Source organism: Mustela nigripes, chromosome 14 (genome assembly GCF_022355385.1).
Source record: "Mustela nigripes isolate SB6536 chromosome 14, MUSNIG.SB6536, whole genome shotgun sequence".
In the NCBI taxonomy this organism is placed as follows: domain Eukaryota; kingdom Metazoa; phylum Chordata; class Mammalia; order Carnivora; family Mustelidae; genus Mustela; species Mustela nigripes.
This window is the reverse complement of record NC_081570.1, coordinates 102,609,214-102,631,681: the sequence shown is the minus strand read 5'-3', so window position 1 is coordinate 102,631,681 and position 22,468 is coordinate 102,609,214. Positions and strand designations below refer to the sequence as shown.

At 46.9% G+C, this 22,468-nt stretch overlaps 1 protein-coding gene across 1 annotated transcript; it reads right to left on the bottom strand.

The window, feature by feature from the left end:
• Positions 1–6,721: 6,721 nt before the first annotated feature.
• On the bottom strand, positions 6,722–15,946 carry LOC132000700 (3 beta-hydroxysteroid dehydrogenase/Delta 5-->4-isomerase). Its single transcript, XM_059374393.1, has 4 exons — positions 14,912–15,946; positions 14,595–14,813; positions 10,393–10,557; positions 6,722–7,934 (listed from the first exon to the last, which is right to left on the bottom strand). The coding sequence occupies exons 1-4, from the start codon at positions 15,105–15,107 to the stop codon at positions 7,123–7,125; spliced, it is 1,392 nt and encodes a 463-aa protein (XP_059230376.1). The 5' UTR covers positions 15,108–15,946; the 3' UTR covers positions 6,722–7,122.
• Between the last annotated feature and the right edge of the window lie 6,522 nt (positions 15,947–22,468).

The window sequence follows — 22,468 nt, the reverse complement described above, 5'->3', positions numbered from 1 at the left end:
TATTTTAAGTCTAAAAATTTAGAGTTTATTTTAGGGTTCATTTTAACTCTAAAATGTGAACCCCACAAACAATTTGATCTGTCCTGGAGGGGATAGGGAGACTCCCTGGTTTACCTGTGATTAGGAGGGAGTTGTTTTACCTACTGATGAAAGAAATGCTCATAATCAAGACTAGTCACTTAGTTCCCAAAGCTTAGGGAAAAATCAAATGTGGGGCCCGGCCAGGTCTACACCAGCCCCATACCCACACATCGTCCCTGCTTCTTTGTAACTCAGCCCACGACTTTACAGATTCCAGCTGGTGCAAGGGGGCGTTTCGTCCTGCCTCGTGTAAAGGATATTCCTGCCTCGATAAGGGCAGAGACCATGCTCAGAGGACGACAGAGCCAGGAGCCCATGTGCCAGCCCTATCTGTGGCCGGCCCCTATTTTGGGAGAAGGACTGACTTTGCTCGCGCAAGTTCTTTTGTTTCTTGAGGAAAGACTGCACTCTTAATTACTGGGGAGCTTCAGGTTTCTAGAACAGACTGGTGACTGTTCCAGAGTTTGCAACTGACCCCAGGGTCGCCTGCCCTTGGGGACAGAGTGGCCAGTCCACGTTTTGTTAGTCCTCCCCTCCCCCTCCACTCCATCATAATGAGTCTCTTTCATGCCTGGAAACACCAGCTCCCACTCCCCCCACTCAATACCCTTGTGTGGGATCTCTTGATAAAGGAGGACTCCCTACAAACTTCCCTCAGAGTCCTTGATGCTTTCAGAAGCATCTTCTTTTTCTTCTAATGAGATTTTCTCTGAATTCAGTTTTTAAACCTAGAACATCCTTATGTTTGCATTTTGAAAACTCTCTGGGCATTACATTGTTTCAGACTGTACATCTCATTTCCAAACCCCTTAACAATCTTACCAGTTGCGTTCTGCCTTCATAAATGTCTTTCCCTCTCACATTTCCTTCAAGCGCTCACTCTTCATGCAGTGCGGATGGATTGCTCCGCCCCCCCCCCCCCCCTTCTTCAGGTTCATTAATTTCCTGACCTTATCGTTAAATTCCTTCTTGCTTTGTCATTCCTTCAGCCTCCCCGACTCCCTTCCTTCCCCATCTCAGCAATTCCATTTGTTTGCATTTTGTCTGCCTATCTATCCATCCAGTCTTCTGTCCAACCCACCACCCATCCATCCGTCTGCCTGTCAGTCCGCTGTCCATCTGTGTGCCTGCTTTGTGTCAGGCACCGGCCCAGGCACTAGAGACACAGAGATGAAACAGCTAATTGCTGCCCTCAAGAACAAGACAGCATGGCGTGGGAGGGCAGAATAATCCCTGTGCAATTAGACGTGCACATGGCACGCAGATGATCAGATGGAAGCTTTGGGTGGTGGATAAGCGCTTGGGAGGGATGTGCTGACAGGAGCGGTGGGCAAGGCCTGAGCAGGAGGGACACAGTGCTTAAGCGCAGCCATATGTAAAAGCGTCCTGTTTGCTGGAAGTGCCAAACCCTGGCCTATTCCTGGAGTAGAGCATAAAGTTGGGGAATCCGGAGATAGGGTAGGAACTGGCGGCAATATAGTCCAGAGAGGTGGGCAGGCACTAACTCTCCAAGGGCCTTATCTGGTATCCTAAGACACTCCGGGCTCTCCTGAGGGTCCTGGATGGTTTCTCGGTAGGACACAGACGTGGTCAGATTTGACGTTGGGTCGACAACTCCGGCAACAAGGATGCGAGGGGATTTCGTGGTGACTCTCTGAGGCAGGGAGGCCGGGCAAGAGACGACGATGGCCTGAACAATGCCGTGTTCCTAGGGAGAGAGGGGACGCCCACAGCAGGCACTTTGGAGGGGAAATGGGTGGGACTGATTGATAGGCTGGAGGGAGAGTGGGCGAAGGACTTCCCAGGTTCCTGGCTTGGGAGAATGGGGGCATAGGGGGTGCTGTGACCCTATTCGGGCATTTCCTGACGTAGTAGTGTGTTCGTTCTGCCTCAGTCTGGCCCCAGTTGCCCTCTGTGTCCCGTTTTTGCTAACACTACATAAATGAGGCCTTTATTTCTTGCTGAGATTCTTGAAGTATCCTCTTAATCTCTTCCAATCCATCCTACACACCAGTGCCAGAGTAACCTTCCAGGGACAGCTGAACAGGTTGCTGACTGCATATTGAATAATCTCCAGGTTCTTTAGCCTGACTGTTAAGATTCGTTGCTAGTGGGGACATGGAGACGTGCTCTTTGCCCTTAACAAGTATAGTTTTCCACTAAGGTATATTACATGTAAAGTAACTAAATGTCAAAAGGTCTTTAGAAGGGCAACCGAGTTGTACTCTGAGGGGAAAGAAGGAAGGAGGCAGAGTATCTCCTAGCGGTGACCCCAGGTGACCCTGGTCTTTTCCCATCATGTCTTTCCAGGTGTGTCTTCCATTCTCCTGACACCTATGCTCTCTGATCTGTCCACACCACCTAAAAGGGACGCCCCTCTCCCACCTCTGTTTCTTGGCAGACTTCCTTGCCTTTGCCTGGGATACATCCCCCCTGCCACATCTGCCTGTTGAAATCCTACCCATCTGTCAGTATTCAGCCCAAATGCCAGCGCTTTATTGAGTCCCCTACCCTGATGGGATCCTCTTTCTAACGGCCTTCGTACATTTTATTGTGTACGGTACCTGCCGCCTGGGAACAGAGATGGAACCCTGGAAGCCTTAGCTGTGGGTCTGGCCTGCAGATGTGTTTCATTAGTTTTTACTCTTTTTTTTTTTTTCTTAAACGGAAATTAATTTATTCACAAAATTACAACCAATATCAAACATACAGAAAAGTACAGAATATGCTGTAACCTTTACCCAGGACCTACCACCAAGAGTGAACACGGTGGGCTGCCCACTCTTTAAGAGATAAAATATTACACATACGATTGCAGCAGCCGCCCACACGTTCCCAGAGCTGATCCCCACACAGTTTTTGAAATTTAGAATTAGGTGCCAATATTTAGAAATAGAGAGATTTCATATAAAATGTGGGAACGTTTTGCTTTCGTCCGAGAGTCCGAAGCTCTGGGAACTTAGGGTGTATCCCAGGCCTGAACTGGGGGTGCTCGGCGGCCGCCAGCTCCCAGGAGCAGAGCGTGTGGTCTCCTGGACACCACAGTCCCCCGTCATTCCCCGCCAGGCCTCTCGGCTCTAGCCCACCTCACTTACAGTCTGGGTGGCTGGCTTCTGCAGGTGTGGGAATTTCACCTCTTCCGGTAGGCCCTTGGAAGCCCTTTGATTACTTGACCTGAGCCTCGAACTCACTGAATGACCTCGAGCAAATTACTTACCTCTCTGTGCTGCCCCTTCCTCCGAAGTCCAATTAGGACCATTGTATGAGATGTGGAAGGGAATACCTGGTATGAAATTCTGCTGCCCGTGGTCCGTGAACTTTTGTCTGAAACTCTCGGGGCTAGCTGTGTTTTGAAATTCAGATTTCTTTCAGATTTTCAAGAGGTAATAAGGTAATATCATATATTAAGTAACACCCCAAGGAGGCTCTGCGCCAGCACTTCGTAATTGCAACACATTGAAATATCTCCAGGAAAAAAGCACGGATATTCACATGACCTGTGATACAGACTTGGCTTGCTGTCCTCATGGAAGCTTCCTAGGTGTCCAGGTGTAATCGGCACCCGGTTCCTACAGTCAGAGGGCAGGGAGAGACTTAAGAGGCTGCTCCGGGTTGGTAGGCGGCAGCTACGCTGTAATAAGCCAAGGGACCTTACTAACGAGGCTTATCTTGGGTGGCCCCGAGATGAATGGATCCTTGTGTCCATCTGCCAGATCTTAAAAAGTTTGTATAGAGGCCTTCCCTGGGTTCGGTCAGGGATACTGGGCGGGTGTTCTCAACACCACATCGTTATCTCAAGACCTGGCCTCTGGGAATGGAAAAGGCAAGCAAGGGCCGGCATGCCAAGGACAGGGGAGGGGCTGGAGAGCTTCTGAGAGCCCTGGTCCTGCCCGAGGGTCAGTCGGGGGTCACATCTCTTGGATGACCTTCCCTGATAGCGTCATCCATTTCAGGGTGGGACAGACGGCCTGGAGCTGTCGGGGTGCCAGCGATGAGGGGGCCCATCCCAACCCCAGAGCTGCCCTGCCCTCATCCCAGACTATATTCGGCTCTTTCTTGGACATCTGGACTTACTGATGAGAGGTCAGTATTGCTCTTTGCATGTTAATGAATTGAGAATTTTATACGTGGAGTGAAAGACAGGGGCTCTGGGTTTCTACAACAGCTTGTCTGGCTGGCCTTCGGGTCTGCCTCACCCCCTCTCACGCCTTCAGGCCCCCTGCCACCTTCCTGTGGGCCCTTCATTCAGCCATTCACCGGCCTGCCAGCCCCACCTCTGCCCTCAGGCCAGCCTCACTGTCCCCTCTGACACCCTAAACTGTCTAATCTCCCCTGGGCTAAACCCTTCCCACTGCGCAGGCCAGCCTCCTCATTCCCCTTCACCCTCCTGCCCTCCCACCTCTACACTTCACCCTCTCCGCGGCACCGCTGCTCAGGCTCCTCACCTGTCTGGAATATCTCCCTCTTCTACCCAAGTCCCATCACCCCCTAAAGGCCTCGCTGAGGCCCCACTGCTCTGTGGGGCTTCCTCACTGCCCCCCCAACATCCGGTGAGCTCCGTTCCCTGGACTCACCCTTAGGGCTTAACTGGGCGAGGAGCCCTTCCCTGCATCTTCATTCACTCATTCACCCCACTCCAGGTGGGGGGAGGGGCCCGGGAAAGGAAAGGAGCGGGGGTGGGGATGGAGATGGAGATGGAAGGAAAGGGGAGGAGAATGGAGGGGGAGAGGGGGAGGGAGGAGAGGGGAGGAGGGAAGAGGGCTTCTGTGCATTAGCTCTAAAGGTCTGCAGCCCTCAGTGCTGTGCCCAGGGTGAGTAAGAAGGGCCAGTTCCATGGGCCCAAACATTCCAAGGCTTTTGGGCTTATTCAGCTAGACCGCCAGCTCATTCCTTCCCCTCTCCTCTGTCTCTGCTCCCTTGCCCTCTGGCCACAGAGCTCCTCGTCTTCCTGGTGAGAATCCCTGGCGGGTTCCTAGATAGGGAATCTCACCAGGTTAAAAACTCAGCTGAAGAGCCCTTGTCCCGGATTTCACCTCCCTCCTTCCCTTTCCTGGCACGTGTCAAGGTGTGTGCATTGCCCAGGAGGGGACAGGCGCTGCCCCCTGTGTTCTGTGCCCTGGAGGGAGGCAGGAGGGAACGTGTCATTCTCCCCTACCCCCACAGGATGGGGCCACCCTGCTCTGATACCGATGCCCACTGTGGGTCCTCTGGCCCTTGGGGTTTTAAAAGTGATAGAAACCCTCGTCCCCACCAGAATAGTTTTTCCCTTTCTCCTTAGAATGAAAGCATAAACTGTCTCCTTCGGGGTAATCAGACTCAACTGAATTCATAATCTGTACATTCCCTGGGTAAGAAAGAAGCCATCTGGATGCTTGGTATGACCCTTCCGTGGCTCTGGTTCGTAGAGACAGGCTACAGCCCAGTCTGGAGATAGGCAGCTCTCACCTCCCATACTCTGAGCCCAACAGCCACCTCCTCACCAGCTTCTGCTTTTGCTTCACCAGTCTCTGCTGGCCCTGACTGTGTTTCTTTCAACTGTTGGTCCTCTACTCAACTGAGGACCGTGTCATCATTCAAGTCCCCAGACCTGCCTTGGTTGGCCTCCTCTCCTCAGGACAACAGAGAAGGATGCTCGTTGCAAAGGCCAGTGATGAAGGGGAAGACGGAGGGAAAGGACAGAGGCTAAGGAGGTAGAGGGATAAAGCCTCATTCCAGCAGGGAGTGTGAGAGATAGATGGGGAGAGGAGAAAACAGTAGGGATCAGTTGATTCTGCAGGGGCAGTGGGGGTAGTAGACTTCTCTACCTCTTGAACCAGGTAGGAGACAAAGTTTTAGGGGCCTTCACACCTGTTCCCTTTACTTTCCTGGTGTGGTTTCCATGGTGTGGTTTCATGATGTGATTTGAAAGTTTAGATAGAGGTTGTGAACTGCCAAGGTGGCCCCAGTGCATCCTATGTCCTAGGGGTCTTCAAGGATGTTGACATTGGTGATAGAGGCTGGTGGCATCTCTGCCTCTCCTTCCCCTGCCCAGGCCATCTGGCAAGGGCTTGAAGACCTCCCAGCTACCCCTCCGGGGTTCTGCTGGGTCTCCTACCCAGGGCTGAGCAAGAAGGAGGTGACCCAAAGGAACCGGCCTCTCCCAAGGAGCAGCTTGGGCACACTCCTCCTCTCTGTGCTCTGTTGCACCGCTGACCAAGCCCTCCACCCCACCCCCATTGTGTTATAAATTTAGGCAGTTCAGGTTGCAAGATTCAGTGGACAGATAGGGGCTTTCTAGTCAGTCTAAATGTCCTGGTCACTTAGCAGTTAGTGAGTGGTATCTGATGATCAAGTTTCCTTAGCCATAAAAGGCAGTAAGGTTTCTAGACCGTACTGGAAGAACTTCCTACTTTCTAAACCTTACTAGAAACCTTAGTAAGGTTTCTAAACCTCTCAGAGGTTTCTAGAGAGAGTTAAATGAAGTGATATTTGCCTGAAACATAGCAAATGCTTCGTCGGTCTTAATCCCCACCCCCGCAACGCTTCTGCCCACCTCCATTCCATGCTGCTTTTCTAAATAGGAGATAATGATCCCTAGAAATGGAGGGGGAAGGAGGAAGGTATGTATTCACGTCAACCACAGCGTCTTCCAGATTAGGCATTAAAACATTTATTACTCTTTCCACTGAGCTGTGCGTGGGACTAGGAATTTGTAAAAGATAAGACATACTTTGCATGTAACAAAGGAAATGGAACTAACAGGCAACATTCTACACGGAAGAGGCCCGAATAGCTCAGAGCCAGGAGTGGAGGCTTTCGTATGAGCAGCTACAGCAAATCTCCCTGTCGGTCCTCTGCAGTGTGGGCGGGACAGAAAGCTTCCGGTTGGGCCAGGGACGGGGAAGGTTTCCGGTGGTAGGAGGAAAACAGTAAGGCAGCCATCTTGTAAAGGGAGGCAGTAGGACCTGGGCCTGTGGCCTTGTTTCTTCCTGTATGAAGCCAGAGGGGGAGAGCTCGATAGACGACTCCCAACAACCTCTGTATCTACTTGTCACCCCCAGATTAGTGAGTCTTTGTTTTTAGGGTCTCTTTGTGCTGTTTCACCAGGGAACCAATCCACTCCATGGTTTTCTGCTTGGCTTCCTCCCAGCTGAAGAGCGGCTTATACCCCAGATCCCGCTGAGCTTTCTTATAGGAGAAGGTAAATACACTATTTAACAATGTCACTGTGTGGCGGTTGAAGGGGGGTGGATATTTGTAAATTGGACGGAGCAGAAAGCTCACTATTTCCAGTAGGAAGGCAAGCCAGTACTTCAGACATATGGGAAGGCTCATTCTGGAATCAAGGGAGAAGCCCCATTCCTTGCTCAAAGTGTAGTTGAAGTCATCATAGCTTTGGTGAGGTGTGTCATCAGAAATGTAATAGAACTGTCCTTGGACGCTTGGGGCTTTCTTGGGGTCGCGTAGGGCCCTCAAGGCCAGAATGTGAGCCCACGCCACATTGCCAACATAGACAGGATTGGCGATGGAGAACTTGCTCTGATGTGTCAGGACCCCATCGTTCCTCAGGGCCTTGTATATACAGTCATAAAGGAATGCACTTCCTTCCCCATAGATATACATGGGCCTTAGGGCACAGGTGTGCAAGGTGCCACCATTTTTAAGGGCCCACCCATTAGCAGCTAGCACCGCCTTCTCTGCAAGCTTTTTGCTGTAGGGGTATGGAGCAGACCATCTTGATTCGAGATGCTCTTCTTCGTGGCCATTCTGGATGATTTCCCTGTAGGAGTTGGGGCCAGCCACCTCAATGGTGCTGGTATAGATGAAGATCGGCACACTAGCCTGGGCACAGGCTTCCAAAAGGAGCTGAGTACCTGCCCATAGGGAGTACAACATCAGCGTCAACAAATAACCTAAAGGGCCTATCATGGCTGCAGACCATGTCTACCCCCTTCCCCAAGTGAGATGGTTACTGCAGATCAGGAGGAGTGCATTCCTCTGTGTCTCCAGCTAAGATCTGAACATGCTATAGCCATAGGAAAAATGCAAAAAGGCAAAAGTGAGAAGAAACCGAACTTTGGGTTCTGGAGAGCAAGAATTCTAGGTTTTTTTTTGGAATTCCTGGACCTGTGTGTGTACTTTGAATTTTGGAAAAGGACAGAGGATCACCATTTTATGTTTTGCTGAGTGAAGACATTAGAAAATTTTCACTTATCCCTACCACCTCGTTAAAAACAGTTTATTTTAAATAAAATATAATTAGGAGGCCATACTCAGAATATGGACTAGAATTTTACCTAGTCCTGATTGAGTGTTCCATACAAAGGCCACTCCTAATTCTGACTGTGACTCCTTTTATCCCGGTCTGAAGAGTGGGGGTGAGAAACCTTCCTTTTACTTACTATTCTGGAGCCTGACATTGACCTTCTAGGCTGAGCTTGCTGGAGAACCAGTAGGGGGAGTGTGCCCTCTGGTGGTTGATACCTATAATGGGATAATCTTGCAGAATCCTTTTAGCTGAGGGAGGTCAAGCAGAGCACCTTCCCCTTAAGTATACCGCCCCCCGCAAAGTTTCATTTTTATTTCTCTCTCTCTCTCTTTTTTATCTGTGCAATTTGATTTTTCAGAGAGACAGACTCATTAAAAAAACATCAGATCTAGAGGCTGAGAAAATGTGGGGCTAATCAACCTGCAGAGAGGGAAATGACCATTATTTGAAGTATCTTTTTTTTTTTTTTTTTTTGCCTAAAATTAATTTATTGAGTTATGGACTAGTTTATTTGTCCATGGAAGCTACATTTGAAATATTAATTCTTTGCTAAAATTTGATGATTTAAAATTAAATGTGCACATCAGAGAAATATTCATTTAACTCATCTAATATTACCATGTATGAAAGTAAATGTCCTCATATGTATCTAGTATCTGAAATTTCCCAAAAGCCTTTATTTTTTTTCAGTATGACAGTATTCATTATTTTTGCACCACACCCAGTGCTCCATGCAATCTGTGCCCTCTCTAATACCCACCACCTGGTTATTTGAAGTATCTTTTAAACCTGGAACTGACCTTGGTTTTAATTAACTGATACCTCTACCACTTCTCAGGGGTTTCAAATGCCCTGTTGTTGGGAGTCGTGGAGAGCAGGAATTAGCAGAAGAGGCTAAAAAGGAAAACTCAGTTAATCTAGCACCCTCCTTGCAGTGTGGGAGTGGAGAGGGTATGGGTAAGTAGAAATTAGAAAGGGTCTTCCTTGAGGTTGTACTACTTTACGCTGGAGACCCTAAAGCAACGAGTTGCTTTAGAGAAGAAGCCTCTGTCTAAGACTCATTCTAAGGACCAACTTTGTAGCGCAGGGCATGAAAACCAGATGGGACTGGGGGTTGGGGCGCTGTGGTCCTAGAGGGACTGGCCTCCAGCGCTCAGAAGGATGACTTTGCATGTGAAACTAGTAAGGGATTTAAGCTAATCCCTTAAAAAACTGTGTCTCCTTTTAAAGTAGATTCGAAAGTTGCAAACCAGAAAGAGCCACCAGCCATTTACCAATGAGGATCTAGGGGGTTTTACTTTGGGCATCTAGCTAGAAAGGCCCCTTTTACAAAAGACCCAGCAGCGAGCTGAAGAAGTACTCTTATGGATATGGGCAAGCTATTATTGTTAAGAAGATACCGTGGGAAGGCCAGGCCTGGGTAATTCTGTCCTGCCAGACGGCTGTGAACTAGCTTTGCAGGTCTCTTGAGATGAATCCTTCTTTGAGGTGAGCAGGAAGGAGCTAGATGTTCTCATTAGGCTGGGGGATCTCCCACAGGAGTCCTGCTACAAGGAAACTGGCCGGGAGCTTTGGCCCTTCACTCATAGTGGACACGGGGACCCTTCTTATCACAGAGTTCCTAGCTCTTGGCCTTACTGCGTGACTACCAACTCAGAGGGGCACAGAAAGGCTAATATGATGACCAGAAAGGCACTTGTGAGGTCTGGTCCTTGCCCAGGAGAAGCAGAAGAGAGTTGGATAGCCAGAGTTCAAGGTTGGATTGGAGTCGACCCTTGATTGGAGCTTCAGTTAGAAAGAGCTTTTGTGGCCTTTGGAGACACATAGGTGTGGGCTTAAATTCCAGCTTTCCTACTTGAACAAGTTATTTAGCTTTGCTCAGCCCCAGTTTCCTCCTCTAAAAAACTGAGCATAGCAGCCTTGAATCTCTCAGGAGTGATCAGAAAAAGCAGCTGGGGCAGACTCAGCAGGTGTTTGGGGATGGGAGCCTCTCCTTCCTTCCTGTTCTGTTTTCTGAGCCTCATGCACCCACCTCACTCCATAGCCTCCCTGGGATACTATACCCTTCAGATTGACATTCATGATGGTCTCTCGGTGAAGGACATTCATGACGTCAATGACAGAGGCAGTGTGAATGACAACCGAGATGCCCTGGCAAGCTCTCTTCAGGCACTGCTCATCCAGAATGTCTCCTTCCACCATCATCAAATTGGTCTTGCTCTGGAGCTCTGTGTGAACACAAGGCAGGTCACTGGAAGGTTTTCTGGATCTGGAAGTTTCCTGATAAAGGTGGCGTTTTCCCAGGTCTTCAAGGACAGGTACATGGGGGGGAAAGGGTGGGAATGGGGGACAAATCCATGGAAGGAACAAGTTAAACAGAGGCACATACGTCAGAATGTGTAGCATTTATTGGGGGAAGAGTGAACACCCGTTTCCATCCCAGTTTATTCTAAAGGAAGGAAGGAAGGAAGGAAAGAAGGAAGGAATTCGTGCAGTGAGGAGTCAAGTATGGCTAGGATGGAAATTCTTTAAGAGATTCATGGGAAGTTCATAAAATTCATAAAGGAGAGTTAGGGTGATTATGGAGGGTGGATATAAGAGGAAAGAATTTGAATTTAATCCTAGAGGGAATGAGGACTCACACGTGCATTTGGAACAAGAAGAGAAACATAAACACAGTTGTGGGGTCGGTGCAGCCAACCCGGGCTGCACTATGTGAAATGGGTCAGTGTGAGGCATGAAATGGAGACATTAATTGAGAGAGAAATGGAGAGAATGTCTGCAGCAGAGTTCAGAGGAGGAGGACAGAGCCTGGGCTCCCCCAGCAGCAGCAGGCAAGGGGGTGGCTCCCCCAGCAGCAGCAGGCAAGGGGGTGGATACATAGGCTCGACTTCTCAGAACCTATCCAGCCAGCTCTTGGTTCTTATTGGAGGGAGGCCGAGAGGAAGAGGTAGAATCCATGTCAACCCAAGTATTTCCTGCGTAGGTGACCAGAAGGATAATGGAGCCAATAGCAGGGAATTTAGGATGGGCCCAAATGAGAGGTTTAACTGAAAAAACAAAAAACAAAAAACAAAAAACCAAACCAAAACCTGATTAGATATCATCTAAAGCAGGTATCAGTGCCGAAAATAAGTCAGCCACCAAGGGACTAACATTCTGGCCATTGAGCCAAGGGCAGTGGATTCAACCTCAGGGACATCACCTTCTTGGAAATTCACAGGAAGGGGCACTTCAGGTAACGTCCTCACTTCACACTGGCCGGTGAACTAAACAGGGTGCCACGAATAGTTTGGATAAATACCCTCCACTTATTTTGTGCTTTCTGCTTTGCCCACACCACCACAGTGTCCTGATTTTTCTTTCATGGCTATCTCATGACATAGGTATTCCGATTTCCACTATACAGACAAGGAAACTGAGGTAGATTCAGGTTAAGGGGCAGGTCTAAGTCACAGTTCCTTGGAAGACTCAGGCCTGTCCTTGCCTTCAAGCCTGGTTCTCTTTCCCCTGTCACCCAAGGGCAGGACTCTTTTTCTTTCCCTGAGGCAGATTAAGGATAATCTGCATACATACATTGTAGGCATGTTATGTATGTATGTATTTAAAGGGTAACAGTTTCATGGAAATAGGCAATGGAGACCCGAGAACAGTGAGAGAGAAACTGGAGTGAAAAATTCAGTGCAGGGAATTTTCCTTCCTGGGTTACAACTTGGAAGAACCATCTGCTTCTCTCTACGCTTCTGCCAAGTTTGCTCCGCCCTGGGCAAGTTCCCGCTGCTGGGCAGCTCCAAGAAGGCCCCGGAGGGGGAGAAAGGCAGGGGGAATCAGTAGGATTTTCTCTGATTGTGTCCCCATCTCTGCCTCCCCGCCCCTTGCCCCGCTCCCTTCTTCCCTTGTCCCTTCTCTGCTGACTTCGCAGGCTGGCTCCGATCAACCTATTAGTTTGCAGGGGTGCGGAGAGACCAGAAGAGGGCGCTGCCGATGTGTGGGTGGTCGAGGCGCAGCTCCCGCCTTCCTCAAGGCTCTGCGGACTCCTGCATTCTGCGCAGCCCGAACTCTCCCTTGCTTACACGGTGTGGGCTGCCTTGTAGGGAGGCCCTGAGAGAAGCTACTAGACGAATTAGTGGCTAAGAGCACAGCCGCTGCACTTAGACCTTCGGGGTTCAGTTCCAGCGTTGCCATTTTTCAGCGGGGGGACCTTGAACAAGTTAGCCTTTGCTATGGTCTGCGAGTTTGTGTCCTGCCAAATTCATGCGTCGAAATCCTAATGCCGGTGTGATGCTGTCAGGAGATGGGGCCTTCTCTCGAGAAGGGTCTCGAGGGTTTGACCTCATGAGGGGGTCATCGAAAAGAGATCCCAGAGAGAGCCCTCTATAGCAAGAAGACACAGGCTCTGAACGCCGAGGGAGCTCTCACCAGAACATGACTCTGCTTTGCTCTTGGACTTCTGCCCCCAGAGCTGTGAGAAATAAAATATCTAACGGGTTGAAGCCACCCAGCCTGGGGGATCTTTTTGTAGCAGCCTTAGCAGACTAAGACACCCTTCTGTGCCTGCTTTCTTGTTTAAAAAGAGGAGGATAACATTACCTATCCTCCAGGGATGGTACCAGAAGCAAATGAATTGACCTGCGTAGAACACGGAGCGCAATGCCTAGTGTAGACAGACCGCTGTGAGGATTCTCCATTGGGATCTGTAGAGAGCCCCCTGCCCGCCCCGGATGCAGCCTGACTGGTCACACAGGGGAACTGTCTTCTGGTTGAACCTTGCCTTTCCCCGCATGGGCTGTCAGACTGTGAGTATTACTGAGAAGAAAAGATCGCAAACAAGTGGTGCTGATCGTGTATGTTCATATGTGTTCATCAGAGGCCCCGTTGAAGCAAAGGGTAGAGGAAATAGGACATGTGAGATGTTCAGAGCACAGGAATGAGGAAGAGAAGAGTGACGGGTACAGTCCTGGAGGGCAGCGGGGGGTGTGGGAGGTTGTGTGTGGAGAGGTAGGGTCTTCCGCGCACCCTGGGCCTGCATGTTGACACCCAGTCCGCAGGGGCTGGGAAGGGGAGGGGCTGCTTTGGGGGATACACAGTGGGGAAATGGGAGAGACTGAAGACTCCCTTTGCCAAGAGGCAGCCTTAGAGCCATATGACGGGGACATCCGTGATGAGGCTCTCTCTACTCTGAGCCCTGCAGTCCATTAATCAGAGTGCCTCGGCAAGTTGCTTTACCTTCATATACCTTGATTTCCTCAACACCCTGTTGGGGGAGAGCCCCTTCCTACCTTCCTCAAAGGGCTGTTTCAAGGATTTGGGGGTGAAACAGGTTTTTAAAAGTCTAGGTTGGCATTAGCACCGGGGCAGCAGTCTGGGGAAAGCAGCAGAGCAGTGAACAGATTCTGCTGTCACTTTTTTTTTTTAAATGTTATTTATTTATTCGACAGACAGAGGTCACAAGCAGGCAGAGAGACAGGCAGAGAGAGGAAGGGAAGCAGGCTCCCTGCTGAGCAAAGAGCCCAATACAGGGCTCGATCCCACGACCCTGAGATCTTGACCTGAGCGGAAAGCAGAGGCTTAACCCACTGAGCCACCCAGGTGCCCCTCTGCTGTCACTTTTCTTGTGGAGAAGAGATGTATAGGAATTACACATGAGGAACCCATGCTCTGGAGCCTCACAGTTTGTCTCTGGCTCCCTCCCATGCTGTTCGCTGTGTGTCCTCTCCACCTTCCTCCCTCCATCCTGTCACATACACACGTGTGAACTCACACAGGCACACACGCACGCACACACACACACACACACACCACATTCAGCTTCACCTTCACTGGAAATGCTAAATGAAGCCACAGAAAGACCAGGGCAATTAAGAGGGGCAGGGACCTACTTGTAGGATCTCCAGATAATGGTGCTTGCCTGCCCTTTGGAGGTGTTGCACAGCTATTGCCAAGTCCACAATCTTCAGAACATTAGGGTTGTTGACAAGGGAGAGATACGTGATTTTATAAATGACAAGAAAAGAGACCTAGAGGCCAGAGTGGTGGGTCTGCAGTAATCCAGATCTCGAGTTCTGGATCAGGGTCAGATCCGGTCTCCTGACAGCTGTGTATGTCTTACATTATACCACCTCTGATTTCCTTTCTGATGACTTTGGACAGGGAATCATCCTTGATTTGGCTACAACTTTCCTTGATCAGCTAGACAAGACCCCCTCCCCATACCTGTGTAGAGGTTAAGATGGAGCAACCCACCCATGAACTCAAGTTCACTTACTAGAAAATTCCTCCCGCTGTTCTGGTCTGAAGACTTTGTCCAGTGCCCGGATCTCCTGCAGTTCCTTTTCTTCTGCCAACAAGCGAACGATCCTCTGACCCAGAAACCCTCCTGCACCTGTCACAAGACAGCTCCACCCAGCCATGGTCAAATAGGGTTGCCAAGAAGCACTCTCCAGGAATGAAAAAACTGGTGAGCAGATTAGATTACAGGGTGACCCTGGGATGGCCAGAAAGAGAAGTCAGGTGGTTATAGGCTCCATTTTTGCAAAACTCCCATGCCCAGGACCAGTTGAAAGAAAATTAAAAAGTGCTAACCTGTTAGACTGTTGGAAGCCACTTGGAAGAGCCTGGGTTCTGGTCTCCTTATTTCCCAAGGCAGGCCTGGAGTTTTATCCACTCTTGTTTCTGGCTCAGCCTCTTCACCTTGAACTCTTACCACATACTCTTTGCTCATGCCTTTTCCAGGTTCCCTCCTCCCCCAATGAGTAGTGACCTTTAATATATCTCTCATTCCTCTGAGGCACAGGAAACAAGTTTCAGGGCCACAGTGTGATAAAGGTTTGGTTCTCCTCGCAACAAGACATCCGGCAGTCAGTGCCAGCTGTCTGGGAGGCCAAGACCTGCGGATTTAAATGAAAAGACAAAATCTGCCAGCACAATGGGAAAGTTTGCCTTGTGAAGTAAATACATTTGGGGAGAAGATCCACGGTGTACTCCATTAGCTCCCCTCTCAGAGTGTCATTGGAAATATTACTGTCTTGCAAAGTGTAGACATTTGCATTGGCGGCAGCTTCAGTCACCCTTGAAGTTCTACGGGCAGTGAATTTCCTTCCAATACTATATATCCAGAATCTCAATTTTCGTTTCTCCTTGGAGACCTCCAGAGTTGGGGAGGAAGATTACCACTGAAGGGAAGATCTCCAGTGGTAACTGTTTAGCTCCATGGCTTGGATAAGGAGTTGTGGCCACAGCAGATCTTATGACGTCTCGGTTATAAAACCACTCTCAGCAGAATCTCAGAGGATGCTGTGAATGCTTTGGGAGCTCCAGAGCTGTCCAAATACCAACTCCATAAGCTTTTTTTTTCTACTTTAAAAAAATCGAGGTGTGATTTACATGCATGAAGACATCCAAATCTTTTTTTTTTTTTTTTTTTTTTAAGACATCCAACTCTTAAGTGTTAGTTCAATAACCCTTTACAATTACATAATCATTTGGGGCGCCTGGGTGGTTCAGTGGGTTAAGCCACTGCCTTCGGCTCGGGTCATGATCTCAGGGTCCTGGGATCGAGTCCTGCATCGGGCTCTCTGCTCAGCAGGGAGCCTGCTTCCTCCTCTCTCTCCGCCTGCCTCTCTGCCTACTTGTGATCTCTCTCTGTCAAATAAATAAATAAATAAAAATCTTTTAAAAAAATTACATAATCATTGTAACTACCACCTAGGACAACATATGGAACATTTCCTTCACCTGAGAAAGCTCTTTCCTGCCCTTTTCCAGGCAATTCTCACCTCCCCGCACCAATCTACCCCAGAAACAATGACTTTCTGATTTTTAGTCCCAATAGATGCTCTTTGATTTTTTTTTCCTCCTAAAGTCTTTATGGTTCCAGATATACATTTAAATATAGAACACATATGAAATTAAATTGTGTGGATTACAGAAAAGTTAACAGTTGTATTTCTCCATTGTTTGTCCCTTTTCTCTTTCATCAGCTTCTTTTGCTTATCTGCTTCCTTTTATTTCCTTTGGCTTCAGTTTAGTCTTGCTTTTCAAGGTTCTTAGGGTTAAAGCTTAGATTATTGATTTTTATCCCTTTGTTTTTGTGACTATTGACATGTAAAGCTATAAATGTCTCTCTCAGCACTGGGTTGGCCACATCAGACAGTTTTGGTGTATTGGATTTTATCATCATTCAGGTAAAACTGTTTTCTAATTTACCTGTGATTTCCTTTTTAATACATGAGTTATCCCAAAATATGTTGTTTAATTTCTAAAATTGGGGATTTTATAAATATTCTGTTGTTATTGATTTCTAATTTAATACTCGGGGTCAGAACATACACTCTGTATGCTTTTGACTCTTAGATAATTATGGAGACCTGTTTTGAAGTCTAGCCTAAGGTCCTGGCAAAAATACGACATGCACTCAAGAAGAATGTTTTCTTCAATTCTTGGGAGAAATGCCCTACAAAGATTGACACCCTCCTCTGGGCCTCTCTTTCTCCTTTCCTTGTGTTGGGGACATTCTCCTTTTCCCACTTGAAAGTTGACTTCTCGTGCTACCAACACACTTGCCTAGGGAACTTTGGCTTAGTCCCTGAATTGTAGGAGCATGTTCTCTGAAGCTGTCAGCATTAGCTAAAGGCCCTCGGTCTTGCTGAGACCTGTGGAGCCCAAGCTGGGGCCACCAATGTGTGTCATACAGCTTTGCCTGCTAGAGTCATGCTGTCAGTGAACCACACACAACCCCCATCCGGTTTAACACTAGGGTACTCACTACCCTAGCTGTCGGGAGTGTTGGAGGCTGATAGAATTCGGCCAGTGTCCCTCTGGGAATCGCTTTCAGCCTAAGAGCAAGAACAAGGGTTTAGAGTCTCTGAGTGGAACCAATAACTATAAATTCTATAGAAAATGAGAAATAAATGAAGGGCAAGGCAGATGGGGGCCACAAAATCACATTTCTTTTACTTCCAAATAAATTTATTGAGATATAATTTACATGCCATAAAATCCACTTGTTTTAAGTGTGTAATTCAACCATTTTAAGTAAAATTATAGGCTTGTGTAACCATCACCACAATCTTGCTTTGGAACGTTTCTCTTGTGCTCATTAGCGGCCACTCATTTCCACTCCTCAGCTCTAGGCAACTTCCAACTGCCTTTCTGACTCGGCAAACTTGCCTTTTCAGGACATCATATGATTGAAGTCAAACTATATTTGGTCTTTTGTATCTGGTTCATTTTGCTTAGCATACTCTTACTCCCGAGATTCATCTCTGTTGTAGCGTGTGTCTGTATTTCATTCCATTCAGGGGCTGAATACTCTTCCATTGTATGGATACACCATATTTGGTTTATTGGTTCGCCAGTTGGTGGATAATTGGGATTTCCCTACTTTTTGGACGATTACAGATAAAGCTGCTGTGAATACCCACATAAAGTGTTTGTGTAGACCTATGTTTTCATTTCTCCCAAGTAGATTGGTAGGATTGAAATCACTGAGACGTATTGTAAATTTATCTTTAACTTAAGAAGGTGCCAATCTTTTTTCAAAATGGCCACCCTTCCCACCAGTATTGAGTGAATGTTTCAATTTTTTTCCACATTGTTTCCTGACATCATTATACACCTTTTTAAAATTATAGCTGTCCTAGTGGGTGAGAAGTGGTGTCTCATCACGCTTTTGATTTGCATTTCCTTAATGGCTAGTGATGCTTCTCATGTGTTTATTGGATGTACCTGTACCTTTTAGGTGAAATATCTATTGAAATATTTTGCCCATTTTCAATTGGGTTATTTATATTCTTATTGGTGGGTTGTAGGAGTACTTCATATTCTGGATACAAGTTCTTTAATAGGTAAGTTAACCTACAAAATAAAACTGCCAGTTATTTTACCAGCAAAAATGGGTTTATTCAGGAAAAGCAGAGAATTGCAGTCCCAGATAAGCAAGCTAGGACAGAACCATAGACTAGTGCACCAAACAAAGAATAGGAATGCCTTTTTTATAGAGGAAAAGGGGAAGCTGGGATGCTTTAATGGAAGGTCCATTGGGGTGAAATGCCATTTTGAAGGATAGTAACTTTCCATTGATTGAGCTGTGACAGCCTCTTTGGTTGGGCTCCTTCTGGGGGAGGAGGAAAGCCTTTTTGGGCAGTAAAGTGGTATCTACTTGCAAGGTACATCTCCTGGTTTGGTATGCAATTGACAATGAGTGGTTGGCATAAGCCCTCCCCCTGCTGGCCTACGGACTCCATCCTAAATGAAATTTCTTTTTATTTATTTCCACAGATAAATGATTTGAAAGCATTTTGTCCAATCTATGACTTATCTTTTTCATTTCCTTTCTTTTGAAGCACAAACATTTTTAATTTTGGTGAAATCCCATTTAAAAATTCTTTTCTTTGGGGGTGTCTGGGTGGCTTAGTTAGTTAAACGTGGGATTTTGGTTTTGGCTGAGGTCATGATATCCTGGGTGGTGACACTGAGCCCTGCACGGGGCTTCACCCGAAGTAGGGGGTCTACTTGGAGGTTCTCTCCCTATGCACCTCTCCTTGCTCTCAGGTACTCTCTCTCTCTAAAATTGATAAATAAATCTTTAAATTTTTTTTTTACAATTTTATTTATTTATTTGACAGAGATCATAAGTACGCAGAGAGGCAGAGAGAAAGAGAGGAGGAAGCAGGCTCCCCGCTGAGCAGAGAGCCTGATGTGGGGCTTGATCCCAGGACCCTGTTATCAAGACCTGAGCTGAGAGCAGAGGCTTTAACCCACTGAGCCACCCAGGTGCCCCTAAATTTTTTCTCTTTTATCACTCATGTTTTTATCTAACCCAAGGTCATAAGGATTTTCACCTATGTTTTGTTCCAAAGGGTGTATTGTTTTAGCCTTTACATTTAAGCCTATGACCCATTTTGAGGGAATTTTTGCCTATGGTATGAGTTAATACTTTAAATTCATATGGCCACTTGATTTTGACAAAGATACCAAGTAAATTCAATGGAAGAAGAGGATTTTTTTTTTAAACAAATAGTGCTGAGACAGGTGTTCAAGGAAGATCAGGGCATGTCATGTAAGATGTGGCCTATCTGCATCTTTACCATTCGACATCAGGGTTTGCCAAGAACTCCCCAAAATGCCATAGCATGGGTTAATCAATATGCTGTTATTAGGAAAACTCACAAAGGCCAAGTCTTGGCGAATAAACAGAAGGCATGATTTCCCCATCCTTTCATTCTACACTGATGCCTAAGTGGTGCCCAGTGTGGGTCCACATTCCAGTGTAGGGACACTAGCCTCCTTTATTATAAAGGAGACTATTATATTATAAAAATATCTCTATGTCTGTGTCTTCTTTGGTGAGGAGTCTTTTCAGGTCTTTTACCCATTTTAAAATTAGGTTATTCACTTTCTTATTGTTCAGTTTTAAGTGTTCTTTGTAAATTTTGGATAACATTCTTTATTGGATACCGATTTTGTAAGTTTTTCTCCCAGTCTGTGACTTGTCTTCTCATTCTCTTGACAATAAAAAATCAGTTGGCTATATTTACATAGGTTATACTGTATACAGTTAATACTGTATATCACATTTGTATCGTATAACCACAGAAAGCAGCTTTATCGAAGGAGCAACGCATGTGATGTTCGTGCCAGACAGTCTGGGTTTGGAAAGCCAGTTGTTTATAAAAGTTGTAAGAAAAATCAATTGTCCAACACCTGGAGTCAGTGGAGCTCACGGGAACTGTTTCCCTCTCCTCGGGGAAGAAAGCCACTGGTTCCACAGAGAGCCATTCAGGATCTGGTCCTTCATGCTGGGGAGAGTGGATCCCACTTCTTGGTACCTTGTTAAATTCCTGGATCACTTTGGGACAATTATGCCCTTATGCCATCTAGAGAAGTAAGTTTGAGAAATGGAAGTATACAATAATTTTTTAAAGTCACAGGATTAGATGAAATAGAGAATGAGAGTATTCAGGAATAGAAGGAAAGTCCTCAGGACTAAATCCTGTGACAGATAACAACGTTTAAGGGCCAAACAGAGGAAAAGGGTCCAGCTGAAGAGCCTGAGCAGGAACATTGTGGGACAGAAGGGAAATGGAAGAGTGCCACTGTGAGAGTCAAGTGAAGAAAGTATTTCAAGAAGGGAAGTGTGGCCAACCATGTTGAATGGCGGTGGGGCATCAGATGCAATGACAAAAAAAAAAAAAAAAAAATGACCTTCGATTTTGGCAACATAGACTTAATAATTAACTTGATAAGTGGAATTTCCATGAAAAGTCGTGTTGCAAGTCCTCCTGGAATATGTTGGATTGAAAGTCTGTTTGGAGTGCATTGAGTCCAAAAGAAGTTAAGAGAGTGACTACCAAAAAAACCCAACAAACAAACAAAACCCTCACCTGTTCAAGGAGTTGTACCAAGAAGATCTCACTAGAGACGTGTTAAAGCCAGTGGGGACAAGAGTTTGTCGTTGTGGTTGTCACACCATTTTTGAAATGGGATGCTCCCTTTATTGCTGAATCCTTAACACTTAGCACAGTGCATGGCACATAGTAGATGTTCAAAAACCATTGAATGTCTGACTGAATGAAGTGTGTATATCTATGCACCTTTATATTCCCATAAGAAATAGCACACTAGAGGAACACGAAGATGGCGGAGAAGTAGCAGGCTGAGGCTACATCAGGTAGCAGGAGATCAGCTAAATAGCTTATCTAAACATTGCAAACACCCACAAATCCAACAGAAGATCGAAGAGAAGAAGAACAGCAATTCCAGAAACAGAAAATCAACCACTTTCTGAAAGGTAGGACTGGTGGAGAAGTGACTCCAAAGCAATGGGAAGATAGACCGCGGGGGGAGGGGCCGGCTCCAAAGCGGCGGAGCAACGGAGCACAAAATCGGGACTTTAAAAAGTCTGTTATGCTGAGGGACATCGCTCCAGAAGCTAAACCGGGGTGAAGCCCACGTGGGGTCAGCATGGCCCCAAGTCCCACAGGGTCACAGAAAGATCAGGGATGTCTGAGAGTCGCAGAGCTTGCAGGTATTAGAATGGGGAAGCCGGCTACAGAGACAGAGCTGAGGCGTGAGCTCTCAGCTCGGGGTTACCTTGAACTGGTCGCAGCCTGGGTGAGCTCGGAGCGTGGTCTGAGGGCAGGGAGTTGGGAGTTATTGGGTGCTATTCTCTGAGGGCGCACTGAGGAGTGGGGCTCAGAGCTCTCGCTCCTCTGGGCTGGAGACTGGGAGGCCGTCATTTTCATTCCTGTCCTCCGGAACTCTACGGAAAGCGTTCAGGGAACAAAAGCTCCCAAAAGCAAACCCTAGCAGATTACTCAGCCCGGCCCTTGGTAAGGGCGGTGCAATTCTGCCTGGGGCAAAGAAACTTGAGAATCACTACAACAGGCCCCTCCTCTAGAAGATCAACAAGAAATCCAGCCAGGACCAAGTTCACCTACCAAGGAGTGCAGGTTCAATACCAAAGAGAGCAACGGAATTCCAGAGGAGGAGAAAGAAAAGCACTGAACTCATGGCTTTCTCCCCATGATTCATTAGTCTTGCTGTTAATTTAACTTGCTTTTATTTCTTTTTTTTCTTTTTCAAATTTTTTTTCTACTGCTAATTTTTTTTAACTTTTCCCCATTTCTTTTTAAACGTTTTTTAATTAGTTTATCTAATCTATATCTATCTATCTATCTATCTATATATATATATTTCTTTATATATATATATTTTTAAATTTTTTAAAAAAGATTTTATTTATTTATTTGACAGGCAGAGATCACAAGTACATGGAGAGGCAGGCAGAGAGAGAGAGGAGGAAGCAGGCTCTCTGCCGAGCAGAGAGCCCGATACGGGGCTCGATCCTAGGACCCTGGGACCATGACCTGAGCCGAAGGCAGAGGCCTTAACCCACTGAGCCACCCAGGTGCCCCTCTTTCTTTATATTTTTTCTTTATTCATTTTTTTTAATTGTTTCTTTTTTTTTCCTGAACCTCTTTTTATCACCTTTCTCCCCCCATGATTTGGGGTATCTTCTGATTTGGTTAAAGCATATTTTCCTGGGGTCTTTGCCACCCTTTTAACATTTTACTTGCTCCTTCATATACTCTTATCTGGACAAAATAACAAGGCGGAAAAATTCACCACAAAAAAAGG

Coding starts and splice junctions, on each gene's coding strand:
- LOC132000700 (XM_059374393.1), bottom strand. CDS start 15,107: ATGAGAGATATATTAAAGGTCACTACTCATTGGGGGAGGAGGGAACCT. Junction 10,558..14,594: donor ACAGCGGGAGGAATTTTCTA/GTAAGTGAACTT, acceptor GTGTTCACACAG/AGCTCCAGAGCAAGACCAAT. Junction 7,935..10,392: donor CATGAATGTCAATCTGAAGG/GTATAGTATCCC, acceptor CCCTATGGGCAG/GTACTCAGCTCCTTTTGGAA.